The sequence below is a fragment of the Numenius arquata genome, chromosome 5 (assembly GCF_964106895.1).
Source record: "Numenius arquata chromosome 5, bNumArq3.hap1.1, whole genome shotgun sequence".
Taxonomy (NCBI): domain Eukaryota; kingdom Metazoa; phylum Chordata; class Aves; order Charadriiformes; family Scolopacidae; genus Numenius; species Numenius arquata.
In genome coordinates this window covers 2,027,184-2,043,325 of record NC_133580.1, presented here as the reverse complement: position 1 = coordinate 2,043,325, position 16,142 = coordinate 2,027,184, and the positions used below count along the sequence as shown (strand labels likewise).

The 16,142-nt window shown below is 39.9% G+C and overlaps 1 protein-coding gene across 1 annotated transcript; it reads right to left on the bottom strand.

The window, feature by feature from the left end:
• Nucleotides 1–263: 263 nt before the first annotated feature.
• LOC141464715 (homeobox protein CDX-1-like) lies at nucleotides 264–15,246 on the bottom strand. Its single transcript, XM_074147788.1, has 3 exons — nucleotides 14,814–15,246; nucleotides 4,703–4,848; nucleotides 264–521 (listed from the first exon to the last, which is right to left on the bottom strand). The coding sequence occupies exons 1-3, from the start codon at nucleotides 15,244–15,246 to the stop codon at nucleotides 264–266; spliced, it is 837 nt and encodes a 278-aa protein (XP_074003889.1).
• Between the last annotated feature and the right edge of the window lie 896 nt (nucleotides 15,247–16,142).

The window sequence follows — 16,142 nt, the reverse complement described above, 5'->3', positions numbered from 1 at the left end:
TGGCATGGCATCTGCTTGCAGAGGATGTCCCTGCAACTAGGACTCCTGGCACACAGCAATTCCATTGCCCTTGGGAACTCGCACTATCCTGCAGACCTGGCAAGTGGCTCTTGGTTTACTGTACTTGAAGCTTTTGTGCAGAGAACTGTGTCATGCTGGGGACTCCTGCCAAACAGCTACAGCTGTCCTCTCTCTTTCGTACTGTAGTGCTCCATGTACTGGTAGTTTATAGTGTTCATTATGCAGTAGTTCTTCAGGCAGCCTTACTGAGAGGCCACTACCTGCTGCAGGTTCCCGTTGTGCTGCAAACCATTCATGGGAAGTGGAGGTGGAGGAGGAGGAGGAGGTGGGAATAAAGAACTGGGCATTTCTGAATGAGTCTGTTGGTCAGGAACTGGCATCGGGCTCACTGAGCCAGAGTCACTCTGCATAGAGCCAAGATTGCTGCCATCAAAATGAGTCATTTTCTTCTTCATTAATTTTCTTTCTTTGGCTCTGCGATTCTGGAACCAGATTTTCACCTGCAGAGGAGCAGAGGAACATTTTTTTCAGTTGCTAATAGAATGCAATGTGGTCCTTTATGTATATAGTCAAGGGTCATTGGTAAAAGCAATTGCATGAGAAGCAGTGAGACAGGCAGTGGCAAACTGAGACAACAGAGCTGTTTGCTTGTTTTTCATGCAAGTAATCTTTGCTATCTGGTAATAAAATATTTATTAATAGCTTGATAAAAAGAGTTTTTCAGTGTTAGTTTTATTAGTATTTCTTTATGGAATAAGCTTTGGGGTTTTTTTTGTTTTGGTTTGGTTTTTTTTGGTACAACATCTAACAGAACAGAATCTTATGTGTCACAGTGATGGCCAAAAGAATCTGAGAATATCTTTACATTGAAAGCTATTACGCATGAGGAGGTTTAGGATGGATATTAGGAAAAATTTCTTCACGAAAAGGGTTATCAAGCATTGGAACAGGCTGCCTAGGGAAGTGGTGGAGTCGCCATTCCTGGAGGTATTTAAAAGATGGATAGACATGGTGCTGAGAGACATGGTTTAGTGATGGTTTTGGCAGTGTTAGGTTAATGGTTGGACTCGATGATCTCAAAGGTCCCTTCCAACCATAACAATTCTATGATTCTATATGACCTAATCAGAGCAAGTCAAAACCTGTTACTGGTTTATAAACTGAGGCACAAAAGCTTTCCTGTTTGGATGGTGCACATTAATTGGTCAGCTCCAGTGTGTAAGCCAGTGGACATACACTTCTGAGCAGAATTCCACCAGCGCACTGCTCTCGGTACACAAGGTTGCTTCAAAATATTGTATTAGCGGTGCCTTACTAGCTAAGTGCCTTTTATTGCTTTCCTACAGGGAGCCAGAATCTGCTGCTGATTCCTGCACAGTCCACTGCTTTACACCATAGTCATTGCTCTACCACAGAAATGCCATTATCTTTGGGGAGAAATGAAGCAGCTATTGAAGAGTATATGGGTTTTGATTAGGACAGAATAAGAGAGGACATAAGATGACGTTGATGAGTAAAGGTCAATTGAAAATACAGCAGAATTCGTTCAGGTGTGAAAGAGTGAATGTTTTAAGGCAACTGAAATGTCTTTGGATATAAGTCCCCAATGTTGGATTTAGAGCGGTGCCCACCAGCTATTTATCCCTGGAAGTGGCTCTCATCACTGTAACGAGTCAAGCTACCTCATTCAGATATGTTGCGTTTTCTTGTTGGTGTTCACATGGCAAAGGAAACACTTTTGTCACCATTTTCTATAACCGGAAGGAAAATCAATGGTTTGCTGAGAAATACTGATTTGATACTCTTTTGCTACGAGCTAGAAAGTGAAAGAGAATGATGACCAGAACGGAAGTAAAACAATAAGAGGTGATAACATCTGTGGCTACTAGTTGTGTTTTAAAAGCAAGCCAGTGGTGAAGTCCCACAAAACATCTTAAGGAGTTTCTGTGACAGCCTTGGTGTATTTATCCTTGAGGCATTAGTACTCCCATTTTACAATTGAAGAGCTCAGATACACACAAAGCTTGTGGAAATTTGAACTAGGTCTCTTTAAGTCCCAGGCTATCATCTGAGACATTTGGCCGTTCATTTTGTTGTCTTAGTTTCTGGAATATCATTTCATATCAAATTATGTTCCATTAAATCAATCTCAAATACCCTCAGATCTCTTGCATTCTGATTGTGCTGATCTAATTTCACCCGCGCATTTCCCAAAATGCAAGAAAAGATGAAACAGTCTAAAAACCAAACTAACATCTGTTTCAGAATTACCTTCTGGCTTCAGTGTTCTTACCTACCTTTGAATTTAGATTTTTGTTCTGGTTTGTTATTAAACTAGGGATGCAGATCTGCAGCAGCGATCCATGGAGAGCTTTAGTAGGCACTTGAAGGTCTTATGCCAATTATCAAATATCTACAAGTGCACACAGATCTGTAACGCTAGACTGAAAACTAACATGGTCGCTTGCATCTCTCTGACTTGCTCTTCACCTCTTGCCCCCCTTCCTTTCAGTATTTTTTTTCCGCTGTTCAGTTGTTGTGCAAGTAACTCTTCCCCTGAAGTCTAATTTTCTCTCTTCTTTCTTGTCTTCATCATCTCCTTTATCTCTGTATCCTTCTTATATTAGCAATGCTTCATTTTGCCTTTATTTCTTTTTTTTTTTCCTTCATTAGGTATTACATCTTTTCTTCCTTGTTTAAACAATTGTTCTTTGTCCTTTTGAGATATTCCTTCCAGTGTCCTGGATGGGATTTTGGCATAGCCAGGAAAAAAGCTTTTCCAGAAAATCATTTCAGGATTTAGGCTGAGTGCAGTGAAACTTGGGATAGGATGGTGTGTGTTCAGTCATATTCATATGATGGGGTTGTTTAATTTGTATGAAGGGGTAGTAGTGGGACTATAGATGAGGTATTTCTTTCTTAATCTTATATTTTCAAAAGTGACTTCAGAGATATAGGCTTTATGCACTGGAATTAATTTTGTTCATGACATATTGATGATGAAGAGCAGAAAATATTGCAGACACTGTTGCCATGTTTCCCTCATATATGTCAAAGAAATGTATTATGTCTTTTTTTGAATCATCACTTCAAATATCGATGACACCAAGCTGAGTGGTGCAGTTGACATGCCTGAGGGACGGGATGTCATCCAGAGGGACCTGGACAAGCTCGAGAAGGGGGCCCATGTGAACCTCATGAGGTTCAACAAGGCCAAGTGCAGGGTCCTGCACCCGGATCAGGGCAACCCCCGGTATCAGTCCAGGCTGGGGGATGCAGGGGTTGAGAGCAGCCCTGCAAAGAAGGACTTGGGGGTGTTGGCTGATGAGAAGCTCAACATGAGCAATCAATGAGCAAATAAATATTGTTGGTTGTTTGCAGAAGCAGGGTCATAATTTTTAAATTCAGCACAATGAAGTCAAGTTATTAAGGTTTTAACAGCCAACAAAAAGACACATAGTATATTTTTTGTACCTGGTTGAAATAATTTTAATTTTCAGTAATTAAATATTCGCATTCAGCAGCAGACTGAGAAATATTTGCAAAATGGGTATTTGCTTCTCCGTGTCTGTAAGCTCTTTCAGTGTGTGCTGTCAGGCAAGTTCAAGTTGGATGAACAGTGATACAACTAGGTGGATTTTGGATGATCTCCGCTCAATAGAGTCCATAAAACAATGGTCAGTTGTAATCTTCAATGAATGATACTGAATAACAACCGACTGAGAAAACAGTGCTGTGATGGTTTGCAAACAGAAAAGACAGCAAATGAACATATTGTGTCCTCAAATCTATTCAGGGAGAATCCTTCAGTAAAGCTTTTAATTTTCTGTTTGGCTCCTTACTTCAGTGTACTGGATCAAGAAGCTCCAAAGTAAAATGGGATAGGACATATGCTCAGCCCACGTTGTGAGTGTCTCTGTGGGAGACCTGGCTGGGCATCTTATCTGGGTCGTTTGCATGAGCCAGAGGCCACGGACCTGCTTCGCTTTGGTAGGGGATGGCACAGGCCTTGCAATTGCCTCATTGAAGAACTCAGCACAGCAATTCCAGAGCAAATTGTATATAACTTTTGACCAGAAAGGATTGTGTTTTGATTTATGTTGTGGGAATAGAAATGGAATTTGGAGGGGATGGGAAAAATAGGGGCAGGAGAAAGGAGTAGCAAGTATGCAGGAAATCTTTAACAAAAGGTAAAAGGCAGCCAAAGAAACAAATGTTCGGGACACTTTAAAGTCTACTTGAGCTCATCACTTCCATTCTCTGCTAAGAGCTAAGACTGACCTTGTTGAAATTGGTTATAGAATTCCCATTGACTCCAGCAGAACCAGGACTTCTGCTTTAGAAATTTCAGCAAAAATTTCTTCCTCCTACCACTACCCTGGTAAAACAGAGAGAAATCTGGGCAGGACTTCGCTGATACTTGTAAACTTGTGTTTCTGAGACCAGGACTGGTGGTTGCTGTTTCTGTGGTGTTGCTGATGGGATATTTAGAAATGAGTGCAAACAGGGCTGTCGGGCCATTCGGCTGGATGGTTTGAGTTCTTACACTGCAAAGGGAACCCAGTTGCATTGTTTGGTTATTCGAGGCGTTAGCATTTTTGTGTTCTAAACCAGTACAGTTGTGTCCTCATCAGCAATAATAAATTCAAAGGAAATCCTGAATGGGTGATCCATACTCTACCTGTCTCTCGGAAAGTCTTAGGTTTGCAGCCAGTTCAGACTTCCTCCTGATTGTAATGTATCTGTTGTAATGAAATTCCTTCTCTAATTCTAATCTCTGATGATCTGTGTAAACCACTCGGTACTTCTCTCTTGTTCTTGTTTTACCTGTTTTGAAAGAAGAACACATTGCTTCAAGCTAGAATTTTTTAACTTTAGTTACACAAAGTATCTGGCTTTACATTTGAAATATGCTTGTGGGTATTTTAAGCCTGATTTTCTACACACTTACCCAGAGCAGCTCCCTTGATTTGGTCTTGGTTTACAACACAAGAGGTTCGTACCATCAGATTTTGGGTTTGCTCCTTAGTAGGTAAATGATAAACTGGTCCTCATATTCTTTATCACCCTTGTGTTATCATTTGGGAAAGGGAAGGCGTCCATCCTTGTTAAGAACAAGGAGCCAGGAAACCTGGGTTCTGTTCCCAACTCTGATGCAAGCTTCCTGCCTGGTGTTGAATTGCTCTGTTTCTCTGTCCCTAAAGCTGATACACTGCTACCTGTTTCAGAGGGAAATTGTGAGGGATATTTTACTGCATAGAAAATACCAAGACCTTCCAAAGTTCCTCACTTCTTGTTTCTAGAAAAATTAGTACAATATTGTGGTTGTCACTGCAACTTGGAGGTTGTTTTTCCTTCAAGTCCGGCCCAGTCTATCCATGACTTGATAATAGCACAGGGAATAGTAACACAGATTTTCAGATGACGGTTAATAAAAAAGAGAAAAAGAAAGCAATAATACTTAACAAAGGACACTGAACAATAATAGAACTGCAGCATCTGTTCTTTTGCAAGCAGCAGCGCTGCATCCTTTCAGCTGTGGGTACAGCTGACCGAAGCAGACATGGCTCAGCAGTATCTGGGTCGTTAAAAAGTAATGGCAAATGACATGAGCCAGTGAGCACAGATTCAAGTAGCTGAAATTTTATGGATTCTATACAGGATAATTTCTGCGGACAGAATGTGTTGGCAGTAGTGAAAGAGAATTGAGAACGGGAAAGGCTGCTGATGCTTCCTTTCTCACCAACCTTTCCTCTGTTGTTAATCTTCATATTCGGCAGTCAATATATCAGAGATCAACACCTGCTTAAAACCAAAGCCCCTGAGCACTGGCCTAAGGTTCTCCTACATTTTTTGAAAGATTGGATCATTGTGTTAAGACCAGCATTACCATGTTCACTATTTACAGTCAAACCATTTTTTTGTGCTTCCTTGTTTGTCTATATTCATATGGACATTTCTTCAGATGTATATAGTTAGACTGTAAATTGTCTGGGACAGGGAATGTGTTTTTAGTTGGTAATTTTTTGCAGTGTGTTTCACTGTAGGTTATGTAGGTTATCTTTGTGTCCTTAGTGGTCACTATAGTAGAACAGCCCTCTTTAGATTCAGGTTCTCTCAGCCGATGCATAAACCTTGAGGCATATTGTGGCTTGCTGCCTGTACCAGTCTGCTGTTGCTGCAGATATAGCTTAGCTGCATACAGCAGCTCATGTTTGATCTTTTTCTGAAAAGATTGTGGATGCCTAAGTCTTAAAAAACCAGGTTCCTCAAACTCATAATAATTGCAGTCCTTATAAGAGCAGTTAGTTTTGAATGGAGAGAACTGAAATAAGTTTTCAGACATTGAGTGGGTAAAATGTCAGTCTTGGATGAGATCACTACGGCACACTGCCCCATAGCAACCAGCTTCCCCCCTGCAGGAGAGAAGAGCTGGAGATTTCATCTATCTGTGGTGCCAAAGCCCTAATTTCTCCCAGCCCCTCCTTCCAACTCCCCTTGCTTTTGAAGTTTAAGCAGCACCCAAAGACCGGAATTCAGGATACAGAACTATAACAGAGTCTTGAAGTCCTTTATCCCTTAATTCATTATTTGATTTCACAAGTTAATGTTTTTTCCCCCTTCTGTGGTGGGAGATGTGATCTCTCTCTGTTTTAATAGCTGAACGTATTTAATATTAACATGGCCTTCCACTTGCTATATACACTGTCTTAAGAGCCATATTACTTTTTTCTCTTCCAGCATTTGACAGTCAGTTCTTTGCTACTGGCAACAATTTTTTGGCTCACCAAGGTATTGTTTGCATTAGAAGGTTCTTCAGGCTCTGATCCTTTTCATACCCTTTGTGCAGATCCTGGACACAGAGATGTTTAGCACTGGAAGTCCTGGTCAGTGCAATGCTGTAAACAAATGTTGTTACACCTCTGGTTGGGAATAAACAACTGATCTGCTCTATGTGACAGCATTTCTCTAGGACTCTTCCCAGGCTTGTAGAACAAGGTCTACATCAGAATTTGATCCTTCAGCTTCCACTCCACGGTGTTCCACCCAGGGAAAGCACTATGCATTAATAGTGAGTTTATAATGCTATGGGCATTTTCCAGCTGTCTTGGGGTCATCAGCCTGTTTACTTGGAATATATCAATAGGGAAAATAGGTGTGTGCGTGTCTGTGTTTGTTCCTTACGCTGGTATTTCTGCTCAGTCCATGCAGCCAGAACCACTTTGACTCAAACCTGTGAGCTTCCCTGTGAAGGTTCTGCTGGGCTGTGCTTGGCTGGGGTGGATAGACAGGACATTCTTATTTCAGTAGCATTTCTAGCGTTGGGAAACCGTAGTGAAAGCAGAATTAGCCCCATTGTGTTTACACAGATAATCAAGTGAAAAGTGCTGTTAATTTTACAACATTATGGTAAGAATTTTAGAGTCTCTTAGGAACAGCAGTTACTCAGTTTAGTCCACATAAATACTAGGACATTTGTTTTCATTCATTCGAAGTGTAAATTGTTTGTTTAACATATGGTCACCTGTGGTGCTTTAATGCCTCACTTGATATTTTTTTAACTTTTGATCTTTCTAGCCGGTGCTTTGGTTAGGTTTTTTTCCTCTTTAAATGAGAATTTGGGGTCATTCTATGGGACAAAATGTTTAAAATGTTTCCTTAGTCTCCTTTGTGTTGTTAAGATGGAGTACACAAAAGAGCAACAAGGTGATCTTATCTTGAACTCTATTCTCATTCAGAAGCCATAGACAAATATCAAATGTTCTTCTATTGCCAAAACAAGGTGGTAAACTTCAAGATAAACCTTCCTGTTTCTGGTTTTAAGTGCTTAAACCCTTATTATCTGAGTAGGAGAGGGTTGGGTTTTTTTTCTTTTTAAACCGAAGAAGTAGTTAAATATATGTGGAAAACAGAACTTTCTCCCATAAAATCTTTTCTTTTCATATGAGTAGCTTTCAGTTTGTTTTTAGTAGGAGTGATAATATCTGATTTCTTTTTGAAGGAAGATTGGGAGCTTATCACATCTAATTTCTTTCTTCAAAGTGAGTTAAGAGAATAATTTGAAAAGTAGGAAAGCAAAAAGAGAACATTTCCTTCCTAGAAGTCAACAACAAACTGAGAAAAATTCTCTTTGATTTGTCACATAAATCTTATCTTGAATAATTTGATTTTTTGTGTGCAGAGTAATACCTTCAGCGAGAGACAACAGTCAATGGGAGCCGAGATGTGCCAGGAGCTTCTGAGAGGGTACTTTTAGTTCTGGCAGTGTCCTGTTTCAGTCTGTCAGGCCTTTCCCCAGACTCTCATTGAAGTCAGCGAGAGTCTTCCTAATGCCTTTGTTGGATGCTGGGTTGGAATTAGTCTGCATATGGCATTTCCTTTCAAAGGCAAAGTACACTTTTCTTTTATTTGCCAAAGTTAACAAACAGCAGCAACAAAACCAATTGCTAAACAGTTTGGGGAGTTAGGCTCTAAATTCCATCTGTTAAATGGAATAGATCCGCTCTACTGCATCCTGAGCCAAATCTTGCAGATCTTCTACTCGTTTAATTTACACAATGCATTTTATTTCAAGGAGAAGTATTACCTGAGTAAAATTTGATGTAGGACTAATGGATTCACCCCAGAGACAACAGAAGGATGTTCTTCACTTCTCAGACTTCTTTAGAAGATAATGGCAGAATTTAATGATGCGATGATAAAAGTTAATATTTTAATCCAATTCTTTAGTCAAATCCTGCATGTTTTGCTCACGTAGGTGAGTGAAATTACCAACATGTAACTTTCTACAATCTTAATTAATCTTTTGTTAGTGACTGATTATCATTTGAATCAGCAAGATAGTGTCAATTTTATTGGAAATGTGTTCTGTCATAGACAGTTATATTATGGAATTGCAAGTGGTTGGACACGGTATTAGTAGTTGGGTGGAAGAGAAATGAAACAAAAGAGCTTTGAAGCCACTACCTTTGCAGCAGGACTGCCTTTGTGCTGGGGGAGTGGATTTCCTGGTTTTAATGAGCTATTTAAGAACAGCGAGTTTTGTCAAAAACCTATTGTGCAAATAGTGACTATTGAAGAATGTCTTTGGAGTAACAAGAAATAAGACATTTCAGACTTAGAAGACTTTTCCTGAGATATAGTTTAACAATCCTGTTCTATCACACCCACTCTAGCAATTTTTGTGACTGGCCAAGTTTTGAGTTGGGGGAAGGGAACAGCTTTCCCATTGGTCATAAAATTCACAGAGTTATTTCTTCTGAAGACAATAAAGCCAGGAGAAGGCCTCTTTATTTGCTGTGAAAATCATCACCCTTTCCGGCAATATAACTCCTGAAGAAAAGAGGGAGAAGGAAGAGACAAGACTGCATATCAAAGCAAAGCGAAGTGTTGAAAGGGTCTGTTGCCTCAATATGACAGATAGGCCTCAAAACCTCAGACAATGTAGGCCAGGAAAGGAAAAAAAAACCCCACCATCGGACCTCACAACTAGTTTACAAAGCAAAATAAATTAGCATTAGAACTAGCCCTGGCCCCTTTTTCAGTGTGTCCTCTCTTAACTTTTCAGGAATATTATTCACTTACTGAAATTGGCATCATTCATAAAATCCAGAAGCTACCGAGTTTAGACAGGAGATGTCACGGTGTAGAATAGTGTGGGATTACTCTCGGATTATTTACAAAGCAGTGTAATCTGGATTCCGTAGTTCAACATTGTTTGAGGAAGTTATCGTCTGTACTTGATGACTGGAAGTTAGTTTAAGTTAGCTTGAAATGTGGAAGAGCTTTCTGACCTGAAGATATGCTTGGTTCAAATCTGTTAGCTTAGTTTTAAGAGAGAGATTAGTGTTCATTTTTGAGTTTATAAAGGTATGGACTGTCAGAGAACGCGACCACAGTTTTGTTTTGGGACTATCTCTAAATATTTATGTACTTTAAAAGTGTAGGAAAAGAAAGCAGCAAATTCTCCCTAGTGTAATTTCACTGACATAATTGAAGTTGTGAAGCAAAAGTAATTTTAAATAAGTCTTGAAGATGGACATTGTGCTGCACATGATGTTCTGTAAAGTTAAATTAAAGAAAAAATCCACACACTGCCATTGTATTAGAAAATGCTACACGGACCCAATCCTGTATAGTGTGAGTAATAACATTCCTGCCAGAAGTCTCGGTGCAATGAGTGGGACTATTCGTTATTGCCAAGTCGGATGCATAAGGGTTTGTGAAACATGGTGAAATTCTACGTTTGTTTTTTCTGCTGGGTCTTGATCATTTGTTCTCATTATACGTGTTCAGATGACTAATGCTGAAAAGAACAGAATGGCATCATAGAATTGGAACCTTTCAACAGACTTGAAGAATTTTCCCTTCTGTTCTGAAATGCTTAATGTTTTCAACTTTCAATATGATCTGCTACTCTGTAATAAAGCTCATTGGCCAAATTCTGTCCCTCACTTTGCCAGTCTAAATTCATCTTCATCATACAGAAATGATTGAATCCAAAGCAGAGTCATTTTTATCACCTTTAAATGATGATTGGACAGACGCCCTGTATGGATTTTGTCTGGCAGAAGGACCCAACCTGCAGAAAATGTAGGTGGATTTCAAAGTGGCAAGATCGGGGGAAATCCCGTTGCCAGTGACTGTACAGACTAAGAAGCAAGTGATTGACTGAATTTTTTTCCAAGTGTTGTATGTTCTTTAGGCATTCAGCATTTTGCAGGAATGCCTTCTTAAGAGGCTTGTTTCTCTCCCTTAGATTTGAGGTCTTCCTTCAAAGACTCAATGCTATATGTCTACAGTGCATTTGGTAATGATGCTGTCAGCACCTGCCCTCCTCACCATCAGAAAACTGGGCTTTATGTCTTCAGAGTAAATTTTTATTGAACAAGAATGATAGGAGAGTTGTCATCTATGGGAAGAGTATCTGCTCATAATTAGTTTACCTCTGATTCAAACTTTGTTCCCTCCCTGTTTTATGGTAACGTTAAGTGCAGATACTAAGATGTACTTGCAGCTTTGTGAGGAAATTCTCATTGCTGCTGAAACTGCCTGGTAGTTAATCGTTCAAACTCCTTGTTTTGGGTACAGTTTTACCGCAAATGTGTGTTGTTTTCTCATGAAGGCAAAAAGTAAAGTCTGCTCCTCCGTGAGTGATTGCATATCTCCATAAAAATATTGAAATCAACAAGAGGAGGTTTTTAACTTGATCTAAGGTGGTTTTATTCTACTTTCTATCAAAGAATTTGCCTGTAATTTTGCTTTGTGTGCATAGAATTGCCACCTCAAATCTCTGCTTTGTGGCTTTGTTCTGTCCTCTGTTACAATTGCTGCTGTCTTGGCTTTCTTGCCCTTTTGAAATGGGGTTTAGGAGAGGGGACAGGAGCAGTATGAGGGTTAGAGAAGGGTCTTTTTCAATTGGTGTTCTTGGCAAAAAATATTAAGTAGTAAATGTTTCCTCCTTCAAGTGTTCCGAGTCAATGCATTTGCTTTCTCCTGATCCTAAACACCCTCAATAATGCAGTGAGTAGGCATTGGATCCTACCTGCACTGCATTTGGGATCAAGTCCCAGGCCCTTCAGGTCCAAAGCTGCAGGGAGAGACGTTCAGACATCCTTCAGCCAGAGAGGGGATGATGGATGAAAGCCTTAGTAGATCTTTTCTGCAGGAAATGTATTGCAGTAACACTAAACCAGGATGATAGTCTGACATGAAATACTGAGATCTTCCAATGGTTTCAAGTAGTATAACCTCATAAACTTCATTCAACACCAGTTGAAGACATGGTTTTATGTTGGATGTTGTTTTTAAAGTTTATAGTAAGACTTGACATAATTTCTTCTTTTGTCCCAGGTTAGTTGTGTAGATAACAGAGTATCAAAAGACCTGTAGGGCGTGAGGCAGCTGTAGAAATTTCAATAAAGTATTTTGTTTGTCACCTGTCAGGTTATGAGGCCACAAAGCCACCAATAAGAAGAGCTAATCATGAAATCTCTCGAGATGGAAATGTCATTGATTCTGGGCCTTGTTTCTGTAGCTGTTACAAGTCAGACTTCTCAGTGTAAGTAAACCTTGGGAAAGAATCTCTCCTGATCTTACAGGGATAAGATTACAGGAGCATTTCTTGCACACTTCCAAGAATATCTTGCAAAAATCACTTGCCTTAATTACTGTTTCCATAGTGAAATAATATTATTATTGATAACTAGTATTTTGCAACAAGTAATGAACAAATAATAAAATTAATTTGTATAATTCATTTCTGTTCTGGTCACTTCAGGTAAGTCTGAGCCTCAGTTTTTCTGTCTTTAAGAATAGTGGCTCATGTCTGTTTCACAGGGAAAATTGAAAGCTAATAACTAATAAATAATTCCTTCATTTTTGCTTATACAAAACCTCTACTGAAATTCCTAAAGGTTTTGCAAGGAGGCAGCAGGGTAGTGCTCGGTGTATGCATACAGCATTAAGGATACAAAAAGGAATGGATTCCATCTAAGAAAATGCTGAGGATTTTGATCATGGTCCAGCAAACAACATTGGTACTTGCAGTGAGCCTGGTACCTCAGAACCAAACTCACTTAAGTGCATTGCTAGACCTGATATTGCTGTTAGGGCAGTTTTTAAAAAAAGATTTTATTTTTTGGAAAACAGGGAAAAACAAAAGTGCCCTTGCTCTTAACCAGAGGAAAAGGAGTGAATGAATTAAAAGGAGCCAACTCCACTGAAGCACATCTATTGGCACTGAGCATTCCTGGCCCAGCAATAAAAATATAAGGGGAAGAAGCAGCAGGAGAATTACTTATCTGGATTTTTCCCTAAAGCACGACCCAGTCCCTATTAAATGACTGGGTAGGCTCCCACCAACTTCAGAAGACCTTACACTGGCCCCTGGGCATTTGGGAGGATGTGCTGTTAGGACATGCTGATTTCTTAAATTCTGCTTGAGATGCTGCTGCTCAATATCTTGTTGGACTATTCCAGAATGGAGAGACTCCCAGCACCTCCTGTGAACGCTCTGACCCTTGCAGGCTTGAAATGTAGAAAGTTAGAAACCCCTAAGCGTGCTTCTTAAGCAGGGAGTTGGAATGTGGTATTCTAGATACACAGAATAGACATTCTTTCTATCTACCTACCTACCTATCTCACAGCGTCCCCACTATAAAAGGGACAGCACAGACAGATCAAATTGTCTTTCTCTCAGAGTGGCTGCAATTTAAATCCACAGGAGCAAAAGGCAGGTAGGTAAAGAAGAGATAAGAAGGAGCAGTTTTTTTGAGCAAGTATTCTGCCCTCTGTCAATCAGATAGTTTGTGAGCAATTTCATTGCTCTTGAAAGGACTACTCAAAAATGAGCTGTAAGTTTCTTCAGGACCAGCCCTCTTGTTTCTTTCTTGGATAGAAAAAAAAAAGAACTATTGGGTTTTTTTGTTGTTTTGATTGCCAAAATTCATATTCACCTAGAGTAACAACCTATTGACTAATTGTCCTATTGATTTCTATGAACTAAAGGTGTGTTCAGCAGGAGTGAGGATGACTTGGTTTGTCCCTATAAATTAGATGCATTTGTTTAACGTAGACAATTTTTTCTATATAGTTGCTTTCATTTTTCTAAAGTATGTTTTAAGTATTTACTTTTCCATCAGAGACTGAGTCAGTACTTGCTTTGAAAACTGTTATTTACAGGCATGTGTGGAACAGAGCTGGGGCGGGAGGAAGGGCTGAAAGGAAAGGAACCTTCCTGGGCTGTAACATTGAAATACTGTGAGCATCTCTTCAGGGGAGGTATTGAGCATCCCTAATTTCTACTGATCTCGGTGCATGTCAAAGCTGCTCAGAACCTCAGAGGATCAAATACTTTTATGTAGTAGGTTATGCCTCTGTTCTTCTCACACACTTTTCCCTCTTTTTCTTTTCCTTCTCCCCTTTCTTATTTCATGGTTTCTTTTCTCTTTATACAAGGTATATATTTTTGGTTTAAGGAGGCTCAATATTTATATTTTTTTCTATTATACCTCATCACAGTCAAATGGAACCTCTTCCTCATGCTTCAGGGCTTATTTTTACTGGTTAAATACATTTGAAGAATTGTTTTGTTCTCATTGACTGTTATGCAATGGAGACTGATGTGTCGCTGTATTAACTGATTGTGTTACCATGGATCTTTGTATTCCTGCATATTCTGCGAGCTACTACTACAAAGTGAAGGAAGCCTTTCCTTATCATTCCTGTTTTTAAAGCATTGACACATTGTTTGATCTTGCAGATCTCATTTCATTTCAGTGTCCTGAGGTTTAGAGAGGTTGTTTCTAATACAAAGCCTTATTTCCACCCCCCTGCTGTAGATATTTTACTTGAACTTTTCATATGTACTCTAAACCTTGAGGAAAATAAGCGAAGTATAGGTGGTGGTGAAATAGAGTACTTTCATCATGATCTTTCTGCAGACATGCTGCTTCATTCCAATCAATAGGACTCCTATTAAAAGCAATTATTTGATATCACAGGTTTTTTTTAACATGTGAAAATACTTCACTGTCAAAGGACACTACTTTTCATTTGCCCTGGCATTAAAGGTCAAGAAAGAAATCTAAGAAATAGTCAGCTAATCAAAACCAACATCCACTAATCGAACTGATATTTAACTGCTAGCAAGACAATCCTTCTGAGCAATTACGAGCTTTCTTTGTTAAGCTGTACGCTTCCCTCTAAACAGAGAACCTGGCAAAAAAATCCCCAACAATGCAAAAAGAAGTAAAATGTCTTCTCAGCATAAAACCTCAGTGCCCTCATACCTGTAGAAGTGGATTGCACCGTTTTCCTCATCCATTCATAAGAGCTGTGCCTTTGGCTGTTGGGAGAGATTTGCTGTGTATTAATTGTATCTACAGGAGGTAACCCCCCAGCTCCAGCAGGATGGAGGGAGCTGTAATCAGCAGAAGTGTAGGAGACCTGTCCAGGAGAGGAGCCATTGATCTGGGCAGCAGTAACCGTGCTGGAAGGTCCTGGGCCATAAGCGTTCCAGTCCTCCCTCTGTGGGCCATAGTGGGATCCCCAGGTTCCCGCAGGCTGTCCATGGGTGTCCAGAGCTGGCACATGATGATATCCCATGTAATCTGAATAGGGCGGAGTAGACACAAAGTTTTGCACTGGCAGGTTGTTGCTGCTGCACCTTGCAGATCCTGGATACATGCTGGTTTCTTTATCCAAAAGATAACTCACATACATGATGCTCACAGCCTGGCTTTGTCTTGCTGGGACATCCTGCTCCTCGCAGTGTTTGTTTGATCTCTCTTCCCCTCCTCTTTCTTTCTCTCTCTTTTCTAGCCCTGACTGGCTCTATAAATGACTCATGCTAGCCCTGATGTCCCTTTACTACACATGATTAACAATGGTTTTACCAGGTGCTGGTGGTAACAGTTTACTAAGGTCCTGCCTGATGTCACAGATAACTGCCTGCCCCAAAATTACATTTGCATTCAAATGAAGGGCTGCCCATGCAGGCAACCCCACCTTGCTGCTAGTTCTAGTGCTTCCTTTCTCACAGATCCTTTATGTATCACCATCCCCGTTCCATACTTTTTGAGTGTAGTTTGAAATCTCGTGGTCTTCAAGCAGAGTTGCGCACATAGTTAACCAATAACTGTTCAGACAGTAAGAGTAATTTTCTTGAGCAGTACATGTCAGAATCTGACTTCAGACACTAGGTTATAGGTAGTTAAAGCCTGGTATCTGCTAGTCTGCTAGTTCTTTTGTTAGAATGTGCTATATTATTTTTTTAAACTGAAAACAAAGGACCAGTTCAGTCTTTAACTGTAGCTCTTGCATAGTTTGTCTCATGAGCACTCTTCTTGACTTCAGCTCTTAGTCCATGTGGGAGAGCACTTAGAAACCACAGTAATCCTCCGGATTTTAACATTACAAAGGGTATACAAGAAGTCTCGTAGTCATTTTGAGCATTTGTTCATACGAATAGTCTTGTTGATGTTAGTGAGCCTATTCATGAGCTGGCTGCTTGCCACAGTGATTGAAGTTTCTCTATTCTAACTTACAATGTTAACAGAAAGAGAATCTGTTATTGAGAGAATGCAAAATTTGTCACTTTCCCTATGCTTATGTCTTGT

Excerpts from the sequence above, each read along its gene's own strand:
- LOC141464715 (XM_074147788.1), bottom strand. The coding sequence starts at position 15,246 with ATGTATGTGAGTTATCTTTTGGATAAAGAAACCAGCATGTATCCAGGA. Across the intron at positions 4,849-14,813 it reads GGTGCAATCCACTTCTACAG|GTAAAACAAGAACAAGAGAG; the intron begins GTATGAGGGCAC and ends CTTTCAAAACAG. Across the intron at positions 522-4,702 it reads TAAGACTTTCCGAGAGACAG|GTGAAAATCTGGTTCCAGAA; the intron begins GTAGAGTATGGA and ends GCTCCTCTGCAG.